At 41.2% G+C, this 25,537-nt stretch overlaps 1 protein-coding gene and 1 long non-coding RNA gene across 3 annotated transcripts in view; one reads left to right on the forward strand and one right to left on the reverse strand.

The window, feature by feature from the left end:
* The window catches only part of PIEZO2 (piezo type mechanosensitive ion channel component 2), a 292,042-nt gene extending 274,933 nt beyond the window's left edge, over window positions 1-17,109 (forward strand). For both annotated transcript variants that reach the window (XM_069004418.1, XM_069004417.1), the window contains 9 exons: window positions 1,420-1,578; window positions 2,907-3,054; window positions 5,460-5,648; window positions 6,073-6,165; window positions 7,289-7,461; window positions 10,199-10,315; window positions 12,278-12,357; window positions 13,672-13,852; window positions 14,737-17,109. In XM_069004418.1, coding sequence (XP_068860519.1) covers window positions 1,420-1,578; window positions 2,907-3,054; window positions 5,460-5,648; window positions 6,073-6,165; window positions 7,289-7,461; window positions 10,199-10,315; window positions 12,278-12,357; window positions 13,672-13,852; window positions 14,737-14,989 — 1,393 coding nt within the window. In that variant the 3' untranslated portion in view covers window positions 14,990-17,109. The remainder of the gene's footprint in view (window positions 1-1,419; window positions 1,579-2,906; window positions 3,055-5,459; window positions 5,649-6,072; window positions 6,166-7,288; window positions 7,462-10,198; window positions 10,316-12,277; window positions 12,358-13,671; window positions 13,853-14,736) is intronic.
* Window positions 17,110-17,199: 90 nt separating this feature from the next.
* LOC138104981 (uncharacterized) lies at window positions 17,200-24,428 on the reverse strand. The gene is made up of 3 exons (XR_011148342.1): window positions 24,286-24,428; window positions 23,950-24,051; window positions 17,200-22,357 (listed from the first exon to the last, which is right to left on the reverse strand). It is a non-coding gene; the product is annotated as an uncharacterized lncRNA (long non-coding RNA).
* Between the last annotated feature and the right edge of the window lie 1,109 nt (window positions 24,429-25,537).

The raw sequence follows: 25,537 nt of genomic DNA on the forward strand, positions 1-25,537 counted from the left end.
ATGAAATTTAGTGTCACACGCCTGATCAGACTCACTCCCAAATCTTACATGTCTCATTTCATGGCTCAGGGCACTGACCACTGCAGTCTGCAGTGCAGAGGTGTTAAAGCTCCCTCCCTAATGTTTGGCTAACTCCCCACTTCCTACTTTACGGTACCTTGAGGTATTTCCCTCACTCCATTGACTGTCCATGGAAATTGAGTGAGTCACCTGGGCACATTACACTTCATTAACAGTCAAGTTATTTTACTGGGAAAAACAATATAGGTTTATAGTGAAAAGACAAGTTGAAAAGTCTCACTTTTTCTCAAAAAGAAATGTTTTATTTTTCCTCAGTGCAGTAGCAATTGTGCCCAAATTTGAAAAAAAAAGAAATTCATTTTTCAAATGGATCTCCTTAGCTACTGCACATTGAGAATTGTTATGAAATAAAATAATTTTGACTCTGTCTGTGCTTTTGGGAAAGCTGTATCAAGTTGTTAATCTCAAATCTGCATCTGAAACATCCTGTATTCCTTCTAAGTCAAATTGAGTCTTGGAAATATCTGCAAATTTCTTAATTAAAATACTTGTGTGGGATTTAAATGAAAATATTGGGTTATGACTGGCTGACAAATCCTGTCCATCATGAGGCATCTGCTGCAGATCCACTGTGCTATTGAATAGCAACCAGAAATGGCACATTTCTGTTGAAGGTTGAGGGTTAGTTCAGTCTCAAGAAGAGAAAGTGAAGAGCTGGCTCCAGCTGCCTATTAATAGGGCATTGAGAAGAAGCTAAGCTGTTTTCAGACAGGACAAGAGGGCACAAGTTGGGAAAAAAGGGAAATTCCAGTTAGATATGATGAAAACTCTTGACTGTTGTTGAACACTGGAGCAGGTTCCTCAGACAGGTTCTGGGATCTCCATCTTCAGAGATACACAAAACCCAGGTTTCTGAACTATTTGTTGGAATAAGACTTGGATCAAGCAGGGAAGGGTGAAAAATATTTTCACAGGTCACTCCACCTTAAATTCCTGTATGAGGTGCTGCCATGAACACAAATAGCCACCAAAGCTGCCTTGATTGAGCCCCTACCCAGGGCTCACAGAGGGTTGTGCCATCATGGGGACCAAGGTCTGTGTTGGGCAGCAGGGGACCGCCAGCATCCGGAGGGAGAGGGCACTGCCCCAAGCCCTCACTCTTTGGGGAGCCTAGTCCCAGTCTCTCCCCTGTGACCCTGAGGTGGCAATGGATGCTGGTTTTAGACTTTCTCATTCAGTGTCTTTCCAATTCTGTTTTAACGCTGCCGTGGGGTCAGCAACCAAGGGCTTTTCACAGGACCTCAGGAAGAGGAAACAGCCAGGAGCAAAAAACATTTCAAGCTAATTTGGTCATACACAAAGCTCATAATTTTCCTTTATCTATCTTTTCCTTTACAGGAAATTTAGCCAGAACACAGTTGCCCAGCTCTGGTATTTTGTGAAATGTGTTTATTTTGGCTTATCAGCTTATCAGATACGCTGCGGATATCCAACTCGTGTTCTTGGCAACTTCCTCACAAAAAGTTACAACTATGTCAACCTGTTCTTATTTCAAGGGTAAGCATAGACTTACTGCCCTTTTTCTTTCTTTTGTGTAATAAAGATCTGCTGTAGTGAAATGCTGGGGTTATTAATGTGTTTTCTTCTCAGGCTGCTGTAAATAAGACAGTAAATTTTGCGCAGCACACTCTGTATATGCCATAGGTCACCCGTAGTCCACAAGAAAAAATAAAAATCTACCTCTGGAAGGTAAACTTCACAAAATTCCATCGCCCAGTCTGAAACCAGAAGCCTGATACACCAGTCAGCCATTCAGTCCCCTAGGAAAGAGACATTTTTAACACTTCTAAGAAATCACCTTTGTGAACAGACATAGGGGCTACACGTTGTGCTTGAAAACAGGTAATGTTATTGGTTTTGCAGTCCAAAAAAGTAGTAAGGTGTCCAATCCCAAGGAGACCTTTGGAGCAGGTCTACAGGCTCTACCCCTCAGCAGGTGAAAGGAATAGAATGAAAGAGAACACACCTGAGAAATAAGAACTGAAAAATAAGCACAAAAAGAAATGTTTGCTTTGAGAAGTGTTGCACATCTGAAACTCTCAGGAGTTTGGAGTGTTAGTGCAAGGAGCAGGCATAGCATCACCTCAGAGTGAAAGGTGGTTTTACAGAGGGAAACCACACCCTCCACTTACACTGTTACAGTAGTCTTGTGATTAAGCCAGTTTGGAGCATATACGGATTTCACAGAAAAACCAGAATAATTTTGGCCTTTTAGCAGTATTTGCAGTAGGCTTCTTGCGTTCCAAGGACAAGTTAAAGAAGAAAGCTTTCCTCACATGAAATACTCTTTGAGATGTGGCTCATAAGGAAAGTGTGGGACTGGGAAAGGGAATGATGCACTTTGAGCAGCTGCTCTATATGTGTTGATTTCTTGTTGACTTCCACCTTCTTCTGCTGCTTAATCCTGAGTCACAAAGCCCAGTTCCATATGCAGCTGAGGGCTGCCTACCTACTGCAAAGATGCCATGCAAGACTTGGTGTAAGGAGGTATAAAACTAATTCCCACCGTCCTTTGGAAAACATGTCCTCCACTCCCAGGTCAGAGGAATTTAGGGATACAGGAAAGTCTTGTACTACTCCATCAGTGTCTCAATCACAATTACTGGGCATAATGATGCAAAAGCATGTTTATGGCCGGCAAGTAGATCTAGAGTAACATCAGCTATGGCAATTTCAGGATGTGAATGTATTTGTGTTTAAGAAATCCCCCATTAAGCTCTTTTTATGTTGTCTTAATTCTCCCTTTTATCTTATGTACGCTTGCTGTGATTGCTGGATGTGATGCCTCTATTTCTGACAAGTTACCTGCTGTGGTCTCTCTTCAGCTTCCGCCTAGTTCCATTTTTGACTGAGCTGAGAGCAGTAATGGACTGGGTTTGGACTGATACCACTCTCAGTCTTTCCAGCTGGATCTGTGTTGAAGATATCTATGCTCATATATTCATCTTGAAGTGTTGGCGAGAATCAGAAAAAGTAAGGAAACTCCCATGAGTGATTCTCTCCCCCATGCAGAAGGGAAATAATCATGAGTCCCTAAATAATTGAGAAATCCACCATAAAAAGTTTGTTGGAAGATATGCCTGGGACTTGTGTTCAGAAATATTCAGACTGCTGGGTACTTCACATTAGTTGTCAGCCAATACAAGTGAAACTTCAAATGGCTTCTCTTTTGTGCCCAGCTGATTTTTCCACCATTAATGTGAACTCCACAAGCACGTGCCTGCTGGCTTAATTGCATGCCTGGGTTGGAAGTCCTGGTATTCACACAGTCTCACACACAATTAAAAGAGTAACCTGGAGCAGCAGGGAAGCTGCAGCTGAGGACAAAGGTCAGTAGAAGGAAGTGCATGCCCCACAGCGTAGGTCCCAGGCACACCAGGTTCATGTAACTGCAGAGGGAACTCAGCTGGCTCCTTTGTCTCAGGAGAGTCCCTGCACATCCAGAACTGAACTGCAGGCCAGTTGTCTCAAAACCACCATTTGTCTCAATGAAATTTCAGTGTCTTTAAATCATTTAAGCTTCAGTTCAAATTAAACTTGCACATTCTGGATTCTTTATAACTGCTATAAAGATTGCAACCATATGCTTGCTTGTTTTGCCAATTTGAAAAAGAAATTAAACATTATTTTAAGAGTGACTAAACCAGTCAGAAATTCTACATCTGCATTGAAATGGATTTATTTTTAAGTGTTACTGACGTATTTCCACTTTTATTATAATCCTGTCTCTTAATGGCAATTACTTTCCAAGTATGTCACTTAGATTAACTCAGAGGTAAAGTGCACACAAATCTTGCATATAGGCTTTTTCTCTGACTCCCACTTCTGCCATGAGTGGAAGGAGTTCTGAAGAACTTCAGGAGTCAGAGCAGTAATAACCCAGTTCTACCCTGACTCTCCATCTCACTGCATTTTTTTTATGCTACAACTCACATTATGTATAGCAGAGATCTGATGTGGGAAGATTTCCATGCCTCAGCTGGCATGTGTGTGCTAATGCCATACAGCAAAATAACTCTCTCATGACATTGTGAGTGTTGTTCAAGGTACTTTGGTTCTCTGTCTCTCACTGAGTGGTATGCCTAAGTACTTGGACAGCTAGAGTCTCTCTGAAGTGTTCTATAACATCATTAAAGGTGCCTGAACTAATCTCCTGCAGACAAATAATGTACCCCTGCTGATTTTGATACTATATTTTAATGAAAACAGTATTCTGTAGCATGAGACTAATTACTTGATACACTGCTTTTGCAAAGTAAATAATTGGTTTTAAATATAGCATTGTATTATAAATTTAATATTCTCATAGGGCTTTATGGATTCATGTTGCAAAGCAATAACAATTTCCTGAGAGCCAGATTCCTGGTGTGTTTGAGGTGCAGTGCAGTCCAGTGCATCTTTATTTTGCACATGTGGTATGCAGTGCATGGAGGACAGGCTACTAAACACTGCAGAGTTAAATCCTGTAAGAGAATTACACCAAAATAAATTACAGCGAAAGCTAGACATTTTACAGGATGGTGAAAGTACAGAGGACAAGAATTATGGGCAAGGCAAAACAGACATGCCATGTGATCTGCTTTGAAGGGAGAAGAAAAGCAGTCACTTTTGTCCTCAGAATCTAAAAAAAAGAAGGATGTTACATCAGCAGTATCAAGATTTTAGGAAAAGCAACAAAATTTTAAACATTAGTTAATTGCAGTTGGTGTGGAATTCACTAGAAACAGATTGGATCAAGCCTGTGAACTCTTAGAAATACTGTAAGTGAGGTGTGAAATGAATGTGGAGGTAGTGCAATATCAGACATTTTACTGATTGTGTATTGTCAGTTGCTGGCAATTTTCCTGCTCCCCCCCTCCCCCACAATATTCCGTTTGCAGCATTTCAAGATCTATGGGAAGAAGTCTGCCTTAAGAAGTTTTGATAGAAAACTTTTCAGAAATGCAAATATAAGAAAGTGGTTCCTTCACAATAGCAGTTTTTGGAACAAATTTTTGTATCACCGTTTCTGCAATTATTGTATATTTTGTCCTTGTGAGTTCATGCTTGCACTTAGACAAAAAAAAATCAAATTATCCTACCCAATTTCTCCCTTCTTTATGGTTCCAAAGAATCAAAGTCACAGAGGTTTACAATATTTTTCACACTGGACACGCACTTGATTTGGGTTCATTTGTCACTTTTCTCTGTTGTCATCAGAAATCAGGTGTCTGTGCAGGTTTGGCTAAAAAAATCTCAAAAATAGCTGGCCTGACATGGGGTAGAAAATTACCACAAGAGATGGGAACCCTTAAGGTTGTTATATATTCACCCATCAAATCACATGAAGTGTACCTCTGATAGAAGAGACATTACCATATTGCTGTTTGCTTTTGCAGAGATATCCCCAACCAAGAGGCCAGAAGAAAAAGAAAGTTGTGAAGTATGGAATGGGTGGCATGATTATCGTCTTGCTGATTTGTATTGTCTGGTTCCCACTGCTCTTCATGTCTTTAATCAAATCTGTTGCAGGCATCACCAACAAGCCTCTAGATGTATCAATCACAATAACTCTAGGAGGTTATCAGGTAAAAAAGAAGAAACACTAAAAGCAAACTCTGTTTTTTGCACTGTATATACTTGTGCTATTTCTTCTTCCTTTCATTGAATTGAACTCTCCTGCTTTATGCAAGGTACCTGGCAAGCTTCCACAAATTACCCCTTTTGGGTTTAAAAACGTTAGTTTATCGCTGATGTAAAATGTTATCTTCATTTTGAAGTTAAAACCAGAATCTACTTGCAGTGGAAACTGAATAAATTATCCTACAGGTCCACATAGTAGATGCAAGATAATTGTAGGTAGCTTGCATCTCAGTGGAATGAGACTATAACCTTGTCTTGTTGAATTGAGTGCCATAATTGTCTTGGACTGTGAAGCACAGGATGCTGTACTGTGTATGTAGCAGCCAAGGTGAACTAAATGTGATAAGCATGTGTTCTTTTGTTTCCCAGCCTATTTTTACCATGAGTGCTCAGCAGAATCAGCTCAAAAGTTTGGATGTGAATGAGTTCAATGAATTTCTGAGAAGCTATAGGGGTAACACTGTAAGTGAAATGTAGAATACCTCATTACTTAAAAACGTGTGCATGTTTCCATGGAGGCCTTTTGTGAGTTTTGTTTGTGTAGTTATAAGTGATCATGAGTGCTGTCATCAATTGGAAGACATTTCTATAAAGAGGATTTGCATGAATAAAAGTTCAGACATGTCATTTGTCAGGACAGGGCTGGGTTATGAGACAAGCTACCATTAATGTAGACATCTTTGCACAAAATCCTGGAAGGCAGAAACCCTAGTTGTCCTGTTGTCTGAATGAAACCCTCCCCTGTAAATGACACAAACCTTCAGGAGGTGTGATGCTGTTTGTGTACTGCCAATAAAAACATGCTGTGGGGACACAACAGTGTCTTGTGCACTTTTAAGCCCCATGCCCTTCCTAGAGTACACACATCTTTCACCTCCCAGTGAGGAGTGGTGGTGCTGTCAAAAGAAAGCGCGCATAGCCCAGAAATGTTTTGACATTAAAATGTCAAAACATAAGCATTTAAGCATAGTCTCATCTCAGTGTTTCATGGAGCAACAGGCCCAGTTTTCACAAGTTTCTACAGGAAAAAACTAGTAATTAGTAGGAGCTGTTGCATTGCTAATGTAACTGGCATTTGATCAGATATAACTTTAAAAGAAGTGCTTGCTACTAGCCCATTCAAGAATTCGATATTAGAATTTTATATTAGATCCTACCAAATAGCCCATGTATAATAGCACTACTATTGTAACCTAGATCCATTTAGAAGTTACAAGGTCCAAGTTGCTTTATGCTTTGCAGACACTCTTCCGTGCAGAAAGATACTTAACAAAAGACAGAGTAAAATTTTAATTCGAGTTTAAATAGACTCTACAGTTTACTTCATGAAATTTCAGACTCACTTTGGCCAACATGGCCATCAAACAATGAGGCCAGTTTTGTTTTGCCATTTTAGCTTGGCTATACTTTGTTGATTCCCCTTCCTATCTCAAGCCCCAGCTGGTACCTGAGGAAAACAATCAATGCACACCACTGCACTTACAATTAATCGAACATTTACAAATCTGTCTGACTGGGAAACGCGGCTCTGTGTCTTGTGAATATCACCACACTGAAATTTTCTTTTCCTCTTCTGCACCTACAGGCTGCTTTGCAGTTTCTAGAGGGCTATGCAAGAGAAGATATAACTCGAGCCGATCTAGAAGGGAATTCAAACTCTTTATGGACCATCAGCCCTCCCAGTAGAAAGAAAATGATACAGGGACTTCTAGACTTTGATGCTGCTTTCACTGTAGTTCTGTCATGGACAATTCAAAGGTAATTAAAGCTGTTATGAGGTGGATGGATCATTTCCCAAGCATTGGCTCAGTTTTTGCTGCATTTTTGGTTTAGTTTTTCAGCAAATTCTATTGTATGGCAGAGCAAAAAACTGAGAGTAGGAGGGAGAGAGACAGAGAGAAGTCACTTTTGTTACCCACAAAAACATTTGTTGCCTGCACATCTCAAAACATAAAGAAGTGGAGCCACTACCAAGTAGATTATTTAAAATTTCAAGGTGGAATTTTCAATGGGACTTGATGGGAAGGGGAAAAAGTAAGAAAATTTTAGCCTGTTTTAGATGGAGATGTTCAAATGAACTGCTCTTAACAACAACCTTGTTAGCATTTCTGGAAAGTGAATACTTAGACCTCATTAAGGCAGAACACCTAGGAGGAAATACAAACAGAAGATCTTAGTCCTCTTATTAAGGGAGTCTGGAACTGATACAACTATTTTTATGTGCAAATACCATAACAATGGCACAGATGTATTTTGTTGAGACCTTTGTCTGTTCACTTGAGACTTCTTTGGCCCCAGTGAACTAACTTTACAATGGAGTTTTTGAAAGAGACAGCCTAGACTATAAAGGTGTTGTACGCAGGCTAGAGCACACCCAGTCATCAAGGTCATTTTCTGGCTACTGTCTGCCAGCTGGGATTCCCGTACATTGCTGGATTACACTTGTGAGAAATGGGACAACTCTTAGTTAAAAAAAATTAATTTATTGAAAACGGAAAAATGGAAAAATTACAGAAATTAGAAAAATATAAAAATTTGGGATCCTATGGCTCAGTAGATGATATGCCCCAGGAGCGCAGGGATTTGAGATCTTCTGGCTGAGACAGCACTGGACCTCAGGTAGAGAAAAAGGACTTGCAGTGCTGGGCTGACTTATAGCTGGTCCAAAAGTAAAAAAATTACTAAAGGCTCCTTAATAGGAGTAAGGCTTTCCCAGCACTGATGTCCACCACAGCTAGCCTGCAGATAGAGAGGGCATGTCTCTGGCTGTCTCATTGTTTTATAGTGCCTTTGCTCCGCCCCAGTCTGCCCACAGCCCGCCCCTTCAGTTTAAAGTGATTGGTGCTTTCCCTTTGACAGATCATCTCCGTCCACCAATGGCTCATCGTTGTCAGAGGGATGGTATTAGTTGAGATAAGGGTGCTACAATGCCTTCATTAAAATTCAGGTTGCCATGGAGCTTGCCTACAGGGTAATGGCTATGGGGCTAAAAATAGCTGCTGGCTGTTAGAACTGGGGTTTTTGGAATTAGCCTTGGAACCAAAGTACACATAAAAACACCTAAAAAAAGTATTACAATACATCCAACACATCTTAAAACACTTGTAAAAGTATACAGTAAACACAGGAAAGATAACTCTTATGGTGTACAGGTGGTTTGAAGTTTGAAAAGGGAGCATTAAGTTGGGAATTTTTAACTGGGGAATTTTTAACTGGGAAGGGTGCAACTCTCTTAATAAACTACTTTGAACAATTGAAAACACTGATAATGGAACTTGATTTTTGTACCTAGGCTGATGGGTTAATTTTAACATTCAATTTAAAAATATTTAACTCAAAATTAATTAATTAAAGCACTTAATATGCAAAGACCAAGCACAAATAGGGATTTCATGTATGACAACACTGGAGTTAAGTCATCACTCCATGGAAATTAAATTCCTTTGCAGCCTCAGTATTGACATGTTTTGTTTGAAGTAGAAGCAGGATTGTTGTAAGAAAAGACTATGCACAAGAGGCAGGTCAGCTGAATCACTGTGGGAGCTCTGAACATGCTGGGTCTTTTCTTCCACAGTCAGAAATAGGCTTGTAATGAATCTGCAGCCTTAATTCAACTTTATTTGACACCCCCTCCCCCTTATTTTCCCAGAAGCACAGACTGTTAGCTAGTGAATTACATCACTCCATCATTTCTGAGCCTTATATTAATTTTTAGTACTGCTACTCAGTGTGCTCATATGATTTCATAGCTACAAGCATTCATGCACTAGTGGAAAGAGACCTTTTTCACCCTCAAATTTTATCTTGTGGAGTACATGGTGATCATGAATGACTGACAGTGTTACAGAGTTGCCACAGTGACCTCCTCCTTAACTGCTGCCTTTCATCTAGGCCAGGAGGCCACAAGCAGCAGTGAGGTGTGCCTGTTGTGTCACTGAGGCAGCATACACATTTTCTGCCTTTGCCCATCATCTGCCAGGGGCGTTTCTCTGCAGCCCCCAGCAGCCCAGGAGCTGCCCCACCCAGCTGCTGCATGGGCATGGCCTAAGGCATTGTGCAAAAGCTGATCTTGCCCCAGTTGTGTTCTGCAGCTGGAGTGAAGCCTGGGGGTGAGGCAAGGAGGTCCTGTCAGTCTGTCAGACACATCTTTCCCCAGGGAAGCTGTAGCTGACTGCAACATCCTTCGCTGTCCTGGCACCGAATGGTCCCATTGCCTAAAGTAAGCAAAATGACATTAATCTGTCATCCTTGTCCTGTAATACATGCAAAGGCATAGGCAGTTAGAAAAACACACCCTTAAGGCTGGTACATGTCTTCTGTGAAAAAACCACCCCATCTCAGGTACAGGTAGCATGATGCTTTATCACACACTAGGATATCCAGGGTGAGTGCAGCTAGACTAGGTAGGCAACCAGATCTTGCATTCATAACACAAGTGCTTTGGTTATGCTCTCATTGTAGGTTGTCAATGTGTTTTCCCTTTTACTTCCCACAGAAATCTCTCCCTTGGTGCCAAAGCTGAAATAGCATCAGATAAACTTACCTTTGCACTAAAAAACCATACCAGAACGGCTATTGCTACAATGATGGATAAACGTCAACCGGAAAAGGTGTAAGTTATTTTCTTTTTCTATTTAGGCACAAAATTTCCCCTTTGAAGCCTGATTTCCTAAGGTGGTCAAGCTTGTGCAAATGTTTCATTTGTCTGCCCATCTATCCCCCTCTAATAACAGATGACAACAGCATTGAAGCCAAGTAATAGTAATATTAGAGGTAAAAACTTGTTTCCTATTATAAATGTAGGCTGAGAGGATCATGAACACTGGATCATCAACAAGCATGGTGAAGCTATTAGTAACTTCTCTTTGATTTGCTGGATAACCACAAGTTCAGTATATTCACAGTTCAACTCCCCTTGAAGTTACATTTGTTCAACTTGATCTGAGGATGTTGTATTGTGGATGTTTTTTGTTCTAAATAACCATCCAGACTGTATTTCATATTGTTACTCTTAAATAGTACGAGATTGGCAAGGAAGTGTTAAATCACTGAGGTCAAAGGGTAACATCTGCAGTCGTTTCTGACATCAGATCTTTTCCTGTGATGGAAATTCACAAGGGATGCTCTTCATATGAATATCAAACATTATTCTATAGCTATAGCCTTATAGCATTAACAGCAGTGATACCTCCTTTCAGATTTGAAGAGCCTGGCTCTTCCACCTTCTCACTGGGGATTACTTTACAGCAGTAGTTTCTAAGTACTGCTAAGCCAACACATCATCCCTAGAGGCCATTTGATCTGATTTGTAGCCACAGGAGTTGAAAAGTTTAATCTGAAACCAACAGGGATTGTGAAAACTTTGAGGTTCTTATCTGTTAGTAGGTAGAAATTAGATTTGCCTTTTCTGTGCGCAGCTGTTTTTCTGGACCCACACACACTTGTACTTCCAAACACACTGCTATTGCACATGTGATCATCGCACTTAAAAAACACTTGATGCCTCTTTTCTGCTGTGTGAAGGTACAGCAGTATTTCCTAAGGTGATGTAGGGCCACAGAGGGTAGATTTTTCTCATTTGTGGTTAGAAGTAATCCATTCATCATTCTCTCTTTGCAGGAGGCAGGCAGTAACATAGATGATACAGCTGCACTTGCCTGTCCTGCAGTAATTTTGTAGATTTAAGGTTTTTTACTTGGTGATAAAGGAAAACTGGTTGTGGCAGCTATTAGCCATTCAGATACTTCAGCAGGGAGCTTTCTGCCACCACCTCTGCTGGGACAATTTAGTTGCTAAGCTCTAACCTTTTCTTGGACCTGCTGGAGTGATCAGAAGGGATTTTCAATTGGCCTCCCTTGTTCTTCCTCAACCTGGTGTGTGCAACGTAGCCAAGTGTCACAGGACTTCTCTGAGAGCTCCTCTTCCCTGGAATTTTTCTGTCATTTGAGGAAAACGTTGGGACCGTGTCTCTGCTTTTAATTAAATGTGTCTCCCTCTAGATACTGGTAATTTATTCCCCCTTAAGATGATTTGATTTTTGAGTACAGTGGAAGAACTTTTACAAACATCTTTCTTTCTAAGTTTGAAATCTCCCTAAAAACTGAGAAAATATTTCCCAATGAAAAATTCTGGCAAAAATTCTCACTCTTTTCAGGTGTTATTATTGAAACTCCTTGCAATTCTGAAGTAATAGCTGTGCTCACCACATATTTTTCTAGCTTGTTTACTACTGGTGATGTGCTGCCTTTATTTATGACTCTATAGCTGACTATAAAAGCAGCTTTTTTAAAAAGGGGAACAAAATATAAAGTCTACATTCCATGAAAACACACATGCCCCAGGTATGTGGAATTCATGGTGTGTGAGTGGTGACATTATGGATGGAACTCTCTGCTGGAGTTCTGACAAAACATAGCTGAAAAATCCATCTAATTTTCAGATGTGACATCTGAACACTATAAAGTTATAACTTAAGCCAGGAATTGCTGTGAATTGTGCATAGCACTGTTAGGTATTTCTAAATTATTTTAGAGGTGAAAAAATATGAAATATTTGATATCTCATTTTTTTCCAGAACATTAGAGGAAGTGTACCCGTACTACATCAAGGCTCCTAGTGATTCTCTGGCAAAACCCATAAAGCAGCTATTGAGAGGTATGTCTCCAGACCATGGGGAACAGAGTATGGTTTAAAGAGTGCAAGGCAGCACTCACATTTGTACACTCACAGCTGTTATGGGGCACCTCAGTCTGAAATGCACTTAAAATGGTTTCTACTTGGTGTCTGCAAGCTTGAGGAGAGATAAGGTAATAAGGCAGAAAATGCATTTGCATGTATTTTAGCTTTGGATTTAACAGTAAGAACTCTAAGGATGAAGCCTGCCTTCTTTCCTTCAAGTCTGCTTTAGGAACTGTTTTCTTTTGTTTTATGTGTAAGTGATCTCAAGTTTTACTTCTCTACATCTCCCTGCTACCTTACTGTGAACAGTCAGAAGTGTTGCATGTCTGCAAATAAGCTCCTCAGCTTAAATAATGACACTGCATTATTTTTTTTTAAGCTATTCCTTCCTTATTGGCTGCAAAGAATCCACTTTAGATAAATCATTGAATTTCAGAGTGCTATCAGCCAGTCAGAATCCATACAAGTACTCACAGACCTACAGAATAGGTGCACCCATGCACATACACACATGCGAAAAACCTGTTGGGTTGGAAGAGTAGGAACAAATCTTTATCTAAGAGCAATTTTCTCAACAGAGGCTAAATTTGGAGCTTGAGTGTAATAGTAATAGTGCTACATAGTATGTTCCTGTCAAGGTTCAGTGATTAGATTCTTTGGGAAAAACAATTCTTGAGGCTGAACCCAGCTCTGTGAGTAGCAATAAGTTATGAGTGCTTCAATGTCATTGGTCAGGTTCCTAATTTGAGATTTTTCAGAAGGGCTTTAATGTGTACACTGCTTATGTACACTCAGGAGGACCAGAGTTCATCTCCTGTCTGTTTGATCAGTATGCATAAAATAGCATAGCATCCTTTTCTTGAGAGAGAATAATATCTTTTATCTCAGACATAAATGGTTTATGGCGATAGTTTCACTTTGTGATACAGAGGCTGACTGTTGTCCTTCCAGGTTAAATGTGTTTCCCTAGGCCTGAAATGCAGGTGTGATGAATGCTATTGATATTTTGGCATAAAAATACCAAAATTACTTGAGTCGTACAGAAGAGAATGTAGGTGAAATTAAATATTTTATTTATTTAGTGCAGATTCAGATGAGATTTACAGATGAAAAAACACAGAAGTCAGGATTTTATACTTCTGTATACAGAAATAATGCAAAATGGAGTTTAGAAAAATTTTGCTTCTGCATTGCTCATTTTATAATGCTGAAGTTTGAAATATCTGTCTCATAATGGTTTGATTTTTGCAATTCTTGGTGTATATATATTAACGCTTCTTTTTTCAATAGACTGCAAGTGGGAAAATATTACTGTTTCCCTTGTCAAAAATGGATCTGAAGAGGGAGCTCGTGAGTGGTGGGTTTTGAATCAGCTTGGAAAAAGACAAAAAACCTCTCAGGACAGTCTTGAACTCTTCATATTCAGTGATAAAGTCAGTCCACCGAGCCTTGGATTCTTGGCTGGTTATGGGTAAGGAGAAGTCTTTACATAAAATTAAATAAAGTACATAAGATAGAAGTAGAGATGACTTTATTTGCTTTATTTATTTGGGGGGGGGGGGCTATTTCTTTTTTGTTGTTGTAGTGTTTGAAAGTTACAACATTTTGAAAAGGGGTTTTGTGAGATTTTCAAATTCATGTCAATATTATCTATAGAAGGGTTAATAGTTGCAAGGTTAGTATTACGCTTGATAACTGCTCTCTGATGGGAATAAAAACAGAAGCACCCTGCACACTAATTTCCTATTGAAGTGAAATAATTCAAGATATGTTAGTTTAGCTGCAGGTCAAGTTCTGCCCAAACTTTGCCTGGTTTTAGTGACCTTCCCAATCTCGTAGCCAGGACCCTGGTTGTGAAATAATTATGAAATACATCTGCGCAGACAGAGGATGGCAGGACACTAAGCATTCCCAGGAGATACGCCCTTCTGGTAGGATTTTGGAGTAGTCCCCACAAAAGGATTATCAGTGGGTAAATGTTAGTTTGTCACCAGTTACATATACTTCAAAAAAAAATATTATATATGAAACCTGACAGATTATTTGCCTTTAGCAGCCAGCTGCTGTCAGATTTCCAATTGTGACGTGCCAGCTGTAGCAGGCAGGACGTGAACCATCAGCAACTGGGGTTAAACAATTTAATCAGCAGCCTCAGCTGTTTATGATTCCAGATTTGTGTGGTGTTCGAAGAGATCTTATTTTCTTTCATCCTGCAGCACAGCAGAAACAAGATCCTAATTAGAAGTTAATGTTCACCCAGCTGACACACTACAGTTAGCCATGTAGATGAGCTTCCTCACACTTGGCTGCCCTTTTACAAGGCACGATTTGAACTCTTCCTTTCTTTCTTTTCAGCATTATGGGACTGTATGCCTCAGTTGTCCTGGTGATAGGGAAGTTCGTCCGTGAATTTTTCAGTGGGATCTCTCACTCCATCATGTTTGAGGAGCTACCCAATGTAGACCGAATCCTGAAGCTGTGTACTGACATTTTCCTAGTGCGAGAGACTGGAGAACTGGAACTAGAAGAAGACCTGTATGCCAAGCTAATATTCCTGTATCGCTCACCAGAGACCATGATCAAGTGGACTAGGGAAAAAACTAATTGATTTCTTTGGTGTCACACTGCAAATCAAGTTGGTTCAATCTGAATTTTAAAGGAAAAAGAAAAAAAGCACAATATTCTCTTAAGAGCTAAGCCTTTTATAGTTGGGTAGCAATGATTTTTCACTGAAGGAATCCTGGAAGCTACGGCCTTAGGAATCCATGCTGCCTTTCAAATTAAGCATCAACAGTGAAGAAGGTTGAATGATTTGTTGTTTTTAATGTGCCACTCCTCTACAATCTGGGGACTGCTTTGTAATTTAATCAGCAAAAAGTTTGCATCTTTGGCTAATTTAATTTTCCAGATGACCATTACAACTTAGAGAGAAATGAAAGGAGTGAACCCACAGATGACTCCAGTGTACCTTCTTAATCCTTTCTGGAGCCACACAGTTTGGATTGTGCAATATGCTGTTGTACATCACTGACTTTCAAGCTACAGTAATGGGACGCTGACGAGCCTTCAGGACACCCAACACCCAGCACCACAGTGGGAACTGAAGACATTCTAGCCATACCCATTTGTAGAAAAGCAGAGGTTTTGATGTACAAAAGACACTGTGGACAAGCCTCTGTCAACAAAAAGAAAACAAGTAACAATCTCTTGAAATGCCTTATTTTATTTGTACAGTCACAGGAGACATTTCCACCAAACATCAATGACTTTTCTCAGGAAAAAGAAAAAGCAACTGAAACTTGACACTTCGTCAAGATTAACTAATGGCTAGAATAATTATGGTGAATCACGGGGTGTTCTGCTGGGCCATTCTCTTCAGAATTACTGCTTTCCATTGGATGAGAAAAGAAAGTGAATTCAATGACCTAATGAGCTACTTCATTTCTTATAACCCTTTGAAGACTGAGTAGTGTGTGCTTCTCTCTGCTCCCCATGACATGCTTTTTCCCATTTCAATGATTTAAGGCAACTGTTGTTTTGCTGTTAGCTGATATTTTTCTTCCAGTGTTTCAGGTATACGAAAATGTTTACATATTCCAAGTCACATTTTTACATCTGAGACGGGTTTTTTTTTAAGTTCCCAAATATAGACATACATGTGAGCTTGAAAAATGCCCTTTTATTTTTAATTGCTATTATTAGTGAAACAAACGGCTCATTAGAGAAAATTGCAGCATGAAAATTTACAATTGCAATGTAGATTTCTTTCCATGTTAAAAAAAAAAAAAAAAAAAAAAAAACCTGAGAAAAAAAAATCATTGAGTGGGTAGGGTATATTAAAAGGATATACTTGTAGTTTTGATTCAGTAATGACTTAAAATAAAGCACATGTTGCAAAGTCATTTTAGAAGTATTTTTTCCTCTGCCTTTTTACATGAAATGGGAAAAGTTTGACATTCTTCTAATTCTGTGACAAATAAATCTCTTTCTTGTAGTTAGCTGCTATTTATTATATGAATGATTAGTTAATCACCAGAAAGAAACTAACATAATTTGCTGGCACATTTTACTGCAGAACTTCATAAAACAGCACAACTAAATGAAGTTGAAACATACTCTGCTGAGTGCTTCCATGACAAATGCTGTCACATCCATTCTATACTGTGAAAACTAACATTTTGAGCACCTTGACGTGCGCAAAATAAAAATGGCTTCGTGATATTGTAACAATAAAATAATTTGGTGACTGGAACTCACTGGAAGACAACCTGATTTCCTCTGAAGTGTAATAAAAAGGTGGCTGCTCATACAGCCAGGCAGCATTCCCCCTGAAAAGTTTTTCTCCATTTCTTCCATAGGTCTTGTGAATGAAAATTGAAATATACCAGGCAGCCCTGACACAGCACTCGGGGATGTTTAAATGTCCTTTATAGTTAGATGGATCCTCACCTGGGTGTTCAGTGATTTTAAGGAGACTAACACTGGAAGGAGAAGTGTGAAGGATGTAGTGTGTTTCTAAAGGTACCAGCCAGCAGAACCATGCTGGACACAGTTGGTCCCAGCTCCCTTCCTGGTTCCTTATCTTTAACAGGCACTTCCTTTCTGGTGAGAAAAATCTGTCTTCAGAATGAGCTGTACAGTTATTTGGGCTTTGCAAAAATGTGCTGCTCTTTCTTTCATGGATTGATCAAACTTTGAAAATAAAAGGATTCTTCTGTTGTTTTTTTTTTTATTTATTTATTTTTAAAACAGCCTATAGTCAAATCACTGATCTGGACTTGGTAGCTACCTGCAACAGGTGAGAAGTGTACCAGACTGTCCTTTGAGCCCAGCTGTCCAGATAAAGTTGAACTGGCAGCCAGCTTCCAGGGGCATTCTAAATGGCCAGTACTGGGGCCAGTACCATCTAACATCTTCACTGACATCCTGGAGGAAATGACAGAGTGCACTTTCAGCAAGTGGGTGGGCTTCACCCAACCTGGGTCTGGGGGGGGTTTTGATAATGCAAGTGTGTCAGCTGCTTTCCTGGGGCATGGCGTGGGCAGTTGCTACAGTGGCGGCAGGACTTCCTTGAAAGTCAGATCTCAGGATGCTGGAGAAATTATCTGCTGGGTACTTCATGAACTAAGGCAAATGCAGCAAAGTCCTGCCTCTGAGGCAGACTAGCCCTTACAGCAATTCAAACTAGGTAGATGGGTTGGGAACAGCTTTAGAATAAAAAGAGCGAAGACCAGGGGTGGGAATTGCAGTGTGCCCTTGAGGCAAAGGAAACCAACAGCACATTGAGCTGTACTTACAGGATGTAAGTTACGTGTACTTACAGTACATGGCAATTTATTAGTCCCCTCTGTTCAGCACTTGTGAGACCGCATCTGGAGAACTGCATGCAGCTTTGGGGGCTCCAGTGCAAGAAAGATACTGACATGCTGGACTGAGAGGGCAGCTGAGAACACAACATGTGAGGAGAGGCTGCAGGAGCTGGGCTTGTTCAGCCTTAAAACAGAGAAGTCCCATGGAAGAGCTTACCGGTGTCTACAGCTGCCTGATGGTGAGGTACAGAAAAGGTGGAGCCAATCTCTGCAGAGATGCATGATATATCTGATTAAATGGAAGGACAATTATTTTTGCCATAAGGGAGTCAAACACTGGAGCAAGTGCCCAGAGAAGCTGTGAGATCCTCAGCCTTCAAGGTTTCCAAAACTTGGCTGGGCAAGCCCTGAGCAACCTGTTGAAAGTGGCCGTACTTTGGATTGTAGGTTTGATCTGAAGCCTCCTGATGTTCCTTGCAACCTGAATTACGTCACGATTTTAAGATTCTGACAGAGACGAAAAGTAACCTGCTGGTGTGCTTTCCCAGTCTGTGGATGCATTCACTCTCTTGTTCTGCCCATCAGTAGTTCAGACATAACTCCATAAAGCAGGAGGAGAAGCAGATTTCAGCTGCAGTTTGTTTTCCTTGGCTCTATTTAGAAACCTGCTTGTGCTTACGCAGGCAGTGGTTTGTAAGTCAGAGCAAGGACAAGTGCTTTGACAACACACCCAGCTGTACCACCAGGCATCCCAGAAGTCTCACTTGCCTGTGTGACAAGACAAAATGTTCAGCTTGCACTGTTTGTGTAATCAAAGCTTTCACAGTTTTCCCTGATTTGGTAAACTGGCTAATCCCTGGGTAATTAATATAAACAGATAAATAACCAGATAAAACTGCTGCTGCTCTGCCTGGCACCATATGATATTTAAACAGGGTTTCTACTCTGGGTGCATATGGACTATTTTAGATCGGCTTTTGTTGCTTCCTTCTTGAGAGGAAGGAAACCAGAGGAAATCTAATGCTTTATTAAAAGCTTGGGGAAAGCAAGAGAAAAGCAAACTGTGAGCATGCATCAGGAAAGGCAAATTCCCTGTTTAGTGGCCAAGGGAGCAGCACCTACAAGTGCAGTACCACCCTGACCCACTGTACTGAAGGGGCTACAGGTTTTTTTAGGTTACATTAAGAGTTAAGGTGGACTCTTAGGACAGCAGAAAAAGAGCTGAAGAAGAAATAAGTATTCAGAATCATTCAGTGAGACTCCTGTGATTGAAGGAACTCCTTCAATCCTGTTTCAAATTGATGAAGTTCATGGTATGAGAAATCATTCACACCATAGCTTCAAGATTTGTCTGAGGAATGTGCTGCACAAGTAGAACACCATGCAAGGGACCATCAAACATCTCTCCCTGCCTCTCCTGGCCTGACAGGCACCTCCCAAGGCCAGTTCCACTGACTGCTATTTAGAACTGTTATTAAAGCAGACATCTAATGAAAACAATCTTCTGCTATGGAAAAAAACTAGTTGGAGAATGACTGATGATGAGGGAAACTGCAGACTTTCCTCTCTCAAGTAACAGGGGGAGTATTCATGTATGAAGGAAACTATCTTTGTCTCTCCTCCATATGCAGAGATTACTGATATACTTAACAGAATGCATGAAATGGAAATACTGACCCTGTCCCAGCCCAGGCTCTGGACTCAGCAGATCATAAGGCCAAACCAGGATTCATTACCTAGAGGGACACACATCACACACAGAGCTCAGATGTATTGTGACCTCTTCCTGCCTCTCCTCGCTAGCAAGATCACACAAAATCCTTTCATTTCCTTGGTGTGGGGTCCACAAATGAATGTATGAGGATCCCCTCCTCGTGTGAAGTTCTCAGTGCTGTGGTTCCAACCCAAACCCCCTTCAAAGGCTTTCATGAGGTGGTATCATTTTTCAGAGGGAATCTGGTCTTACTGTGAGGAATCTGACACCTCCATAGGGCCTGAGGCAGCCCAGCTGTGCTGGATGTGCTGCATCGCTGGACACTAGCTAACGCCTGCTATGCAACTTTAGCATCTTGCCTTGCACATTCAAGTACATCAAACACACACATGCATGGACAGTGTGCATCTGTGCATGTCTGAGGTGTGTGTCACTCTCTCTGTTTTTCAAGAGCACAGTTTTGCTGTATTAGCTCTCATTAATATTTCAAGCTGCTGCCTCCTGCAGCTTGTGCTGGGGCGGAAGAGGGAGCTGCCAGCAGACACAGACGTGACCGTCAGACTCCTGTAGCAAACATTCAGGGAAAGCACATTTTTAATGTTGTGGCAGAAAGAGTGAGGTAATGCAGTTAAAATATTTATGAACCCTTTCAGCTGACATCTCTAAATACCTTGTATAGTCTAAACTTTGGAGGTCAAGGCAGTGTATTAACTAGATATTCATCCAGCTATAACATTTTCCCTGTTTTAAACAATGCTGGGGACAGGAGGGAGGGAGGGATGGGTGGATCCGAGAGAGAAAAGAGAAGGCCAGTTGTAAAGTTAATTGCATATCAAAAGGAAACACATGGAAAGTTTGGACAAAAATTGGATGGTACCTTTCTTCTTTTCACAGAAAGCCTTCTAAAGTTCTCTTTTAAAGGTTCAAAATAGTCTTCCTCAAAAAGTGTCACAAAGTAAGGATGAACTCCAAAAACTCCAAGCTTGATACAACACCATGTAACCTGGGCTGCAAAAAGGCAAGTAGGATCTGCAAAAGATCCCACTTGGTTTTATTCCTATTCCATAGCTCACCATCAGCTGAGCAGAAACATAGTGCTTACAGCTGGTGGCTTTAGAGATGAGCAGCTGCTTGTGGTCTTGTTATTCAAAGGGGAAGGAAAATCAAAACAGAAAAAGGAGCAAATAGTTAGATGAGAAAAAAACCTTTAGAAATGCTTCTATTTACCAATTGCTCAGATAGACAAATAGGTGAAGTGTAGCACTTAAATTCGTTACAATGGGGCCCCTAGAGGTCAAAAATCGTCATTTTTGCATGGTTTGACTCTGCTTGCTCTCTTCCTCATGCCTGCATGACCAACATGACTTTTACTGCTGAGCTCCATCCCTTGTCATCAAATCTCACATGTGCCACATCACAGATCCCCTTCCCTATCCCCTAAAAATCTGCACAAGTTCACAGCTGCCAGGGCTCTGATGTAGAGATCCCAATGCCAGCCAGCCCTGCCTCCTCCCCAGTACTTCCAGCTCAAGTCCAGCATCAAGCTCTCTCTTGCCCAGGCAGGCTCCACCTCCTGCACCAGCACAAGGCAGCAGGAGACACCAAAGGTTGGCCTTTGAAATGGTGCAGTTGTACTCCCACCCAAATAAAAGGCACAATGAAAGAACTGAGGAAATCTGACAGAGCTGAAAGTCCATCATTGTGAAACAAAACGACTGAAGGTTATTTGTGTGAGCAAGGAGACAAAATGCCTTTTCAGATGGCTTTTTGAATCATCCTTTTTTACCTACAGATGTTTATCTATCTGAGCTGTTTCTTTTACAGTACTCAGCCCATCTGGTAATTAGCTCATGATGTATGGATTCAAAACATATCCTTAGTACTTTGTTGATGAAGTAATATTTCTCCTGCTTGTTTTGCTTAGACAAGGCTCCACAGCCATTCCACCAGGTCTGTGGGATTTCTGTAGCTACTTCATCTACTTTCAGCTAAAAATAAAATTTTTTAAAAATTGTTGGTGGTCTTGCTCGTGGTCCAAAGGAGAGGAAAGGCACTGGTCTCCACTAGGGTTTCTGACAGACTGAGTCTGCTGTGCTGGAGCAGGTGAATGTATGTCTCATCTCCCTTGCTCCAACATCCCTTTCTTTTTCAGCTGACCAAGTAGAGATTCAGATGGCCATGGGTCTCCTTCAAAATACCTCCAGGGAGGTGCTCTCTATGCTGAACACTTCTCAAGGTCTCCTGGGCAGATGCTGGAGTCACCAACCAAAGTGGCCAGCCCCAAAGAGAGAGTGCCACCTTCCACTCTGTAGGAAATACCTCTGAACCATATGTCCTGGCTGCAGCCTGGGGAGACAATTTCAACACCTTCAGTCTAAGGTGAGAGTCCCTTTTTCCTGTGGCCAGGCTTGCTGATACCCACACACTGAGCTCAAAATCCTTGACATGAAGTAAAGAGCAAGGCATACAGAGCAGTGAAAAGGGCATCTTCCCAGCCAGCAGCCTCTGAGGGATACATTGGAGCATTTCCCTGCAGCTCAGCACACCTCACTGAGGTTTCCTCCACTTGCAGCTACAAGAATGTGAACTACAGGAATAAGGATGTAGGCTTTGGGGAAGCAGACTGTCTACACAACCAACTGAAAAGGGGCAAACCTATCCTAGGGCTCAGTGACTCAGGTAAGAGCTTTTCTGCCTGGCAGGTCAGGAGCAGAATAAGTGCAATGAATCAGACAGAGGAATTAACTTCTCTAAAAGGGATCTGTAGAGGATGTACCCAATTTTGAAGTTTTTCCTTATTAGTCATGCACTGGCTCCCACCAGAACTATTCAAAATGTAAACAGTTGTGAGCCTTCATTTACTACAACTCTTCATCTTGCAGTATTAGTGAGGGTCACATAGGCAAGAGAAGACAATAATTCTTGCTTTTGGGGCTGCAGTTCAACATGGTATCTGGAAGATAAAAGAAAAACACACACATATATATATTCTGATGGTCACTCATTGAAGAGAAGCTTTAGTCATCTGGCAGCAGCACAGAACAATGATTTAATACTTAGTTTCGTGCTTCCTACATGGTTGAGGGCAAACAAGAACATGCATGAAGAAGATCATGCATACCCTGAACTGGGGCATCTCTCTCCACTGACCATGCAAGGGGCCGAAGTATTAAACAAGGGACCTAAAGGATAGACCTAAAGCTGTTCATGTGAATATATCCACCCAAATACAGTCCTCAGCCCTGCTAGTTTTAGACATCTGGTGCAGTTTTCCATTACATTCTCATTGTCCAACTTAAAGGTAAACACACAGCAATGTGCGATTTCACTCATCTCAAATCACATTGGCACTATTTCTGGAGTACTATGGCAACAGGTAATATGGAAAAATGATGCAAGGGCCATCAGACATGAGGGATTGTTAAAGAAAAACCACCAGTTTTAACTCTGAGGAAAAAAATCAAATGCAACTAGTGGTGTTTACAGAAATGTGTTTTCTGTTTCACCTGGCAACACCTACTTCCAAAACCATTCTTCCTTCACTATTACAAATTCATCTGGAAGGTCCACAAAGCAGAGAGGTTAGCCAGCTCTCAGTGCACTGCATCTTGCTGCTGACTAGGAACTGAACTTTTTTTTTCCCCTCATCAGCTTTCCCAACCTGTATTTAAGAAACCTATCAGGATGGATCAAAATAGATCAAGGACTGTTGTTCTTAATCAACAGCACGATTTGGCTGCACTTCACCAAGATTCAGACACTGTGACTCAGCCTGAGCCAACACTCTAGTTTATGACTTTAAAAACCTGCTCCCCATGGTTGAGTTTAATCTACAGATGAAACCCACCCTTTTTGGGCTGTAAAATCCCCAACTCACATAAGCCTCACAAAAATGAGGCAGCAGTAAAGAGGAAATTAGAGGAGCAAGAGCTTTAGAGAGGGTGAATTGGGATGACTCTTAGAGGTGACAAAAGCAGCTGCACCTACAGATAGCTGACAAGGACTCTACACTGCACCTGTCCCTTTTTAACTCTACAGATGCCATGGAGGGAAGGGTGGTGTACAGCTTTGCTGTGGTGGCAGCATCACTGCCACAAAGGTTCCAGCACTGATGGAAGGCACACCTCTGTCCAGGTGCACCTGACTTTCACAAAGGCAAACATTACCAGATTCAGTCCTTTATGCCATTTAAAAAGCCATCCATACATGCTTATGTTGTTGACATAACAATTAAAACATTTGCTTACAGGTGTTTATAGCCTTGTCCAATTCATACATATAACAGAATAGTCAGATTGAGAAATTAGACTCGCAGAAGTCAAAAAGTACTAAGTCCGAAGTATGGATTCCCAAAACAACTGTAACTTCTATCCTATTTTCATATAAAACCAGAAGAGAATTGGTTTGGATGTCAAGAGCAGTACAATTCAAGTTTTCATCTTCTTTTTTTTTAAGTAGACTCTTTCAGCCAGTGGAATAGGAACTGAACTCTGAACCATGGTGCAAGCATCTGATTATTTCTGTTTCTGGAAAGTACCCCTTTACCTTCATCCTCTCTCACAGTTACCAGTCAGCAAACAAGAGGAGCAGAGTTCCCAATATCTGCTGCACAAGCCCAGGCCCTCTCCACAGGACCACCTCCTGCAGCTGCAGAGAAAGTTAAAAAAAAAGGATCAAAAACCACACTGAGCTGTTTTAGCCCATGAGTAAACCATTTCTGCGGGTACACTATTATACACCTGGCCCTCTGTACTAGTTTGAAAACAAACCAGTGGGAGGCACCAAGTCAGAATAACAATTTAATGGGGAAAATTAAAGGAAAGGGAAAAAAGAAAGACTAAAAGAAAACACTGGTTCAAACTGACAGAGTCAAGATGCAACCTGAGTCCCTGTTAGGCAGGGTGGGGGTAGCAGTCTGGTAGAATGGTGGTTGCAGTCATCTGAAGCAGTGATCCTGTAGAGAAAAAAAGTCTTCAATTCCTCAGAAGGTCTGGTGGTGGCTCTGTAGCTCCTGTCCTCTGGAAATCCAGTGGAAAGGGTTATCTCTGGTGTTCAGAGTCCCAGATTATATCCACAATGGGATGCTTGGTTCCTCCCTCTGGGTGGAGCATCTCACAATGGGGTAATGAGTCATGAGGCCAAGTGTTGATTAGGCTCGTTAACAGAAGATAGTCTGGAGGGAGTTATCTCTGAGTCATGCAGCAGGACAATGATGGGCCATTAACAGAAAGATAGTCTGGGGGGAGGAGGCAAGGAAACACTGCCCCACCTGATTTCAACGGCTCATGAGGATGGTAATAGAATACACTTCAACCCAGGACACCCTCCATCATGCACACCTCCTGAAAAACATCCACTCCAGGGAAAAAAAACTTCTCTAGAGAAAGGATGACTATGAGACACAACTATACTGCATTTACTAAGAACATTTTATAAAGCATAAAATCTGACTTCTTGCAGCAGTGATCACTAACACGAGTTTCCAGACTTTTACTGTCAAGATTAAGCACCATTCAATTCCAAGCCATAGGAAATGTTTATGCTGATCAACCCAAAGGTCTAAAACAGGAGGCATCACACTTTCCCCATTACACCCTTCCTCCCACAAGCTCTCTTTCCACTTCTGGCATTCCCCAGCCTCCTCACTGGGGTACAGCTTGTGGGGCAAACCTGTACTTGATACAACCTGTGGGGGAAACCTACATTTAATGCTGTTTCCTAATCCCAGATCTAGTCTCTGGAAGCAATGTAAAACATTAAACAGTGTTAGGAAACAAGTAAGGATAGGCAGAGAGACTTGGGGTGGTTAAAGGGAGTTCCTATCTTCAGCTGCTTAGTTAAGTGGCTTTAGAGAGGATGGAACCAGACCCTTCTCCAAGGTGCACTGTGATGGAACAAGAGGCAGCAGACACAAGTCCCAGTACAGATTCCCATTAGATAAGAGAAATAATTTTTTTAACTACAAGGGATAAAGACACTTGGAGGATCTCTGTCCTTAGAGACATTCAAGTTCAGCACCTTGCTGCAAAACTCTTTTACTGAACTTCCCTCTCCTTGACCGCATCAGACTGTTTTTAAGACTTCTGCAACACACTATCACCATCTCCTGGGGAAGTGTTATTTCTTCAGACTT

Source organism: Aphelocoma coerulescens, chromosome 2 (genome assembly GCF_041296385.1).
Source record: "Aphelocoma coerulescens isolate FSJ_1873_10779 chromosome 2, UR_Acoe_1.0, whole genome shotgun sequence".
NCBI classification, from domain to species: Eukaryota; Metazoa; Chordata; class Aves; order Passeriformes; family Corvidae; genus Aphelocoma; species Aphelocoma coerulescens.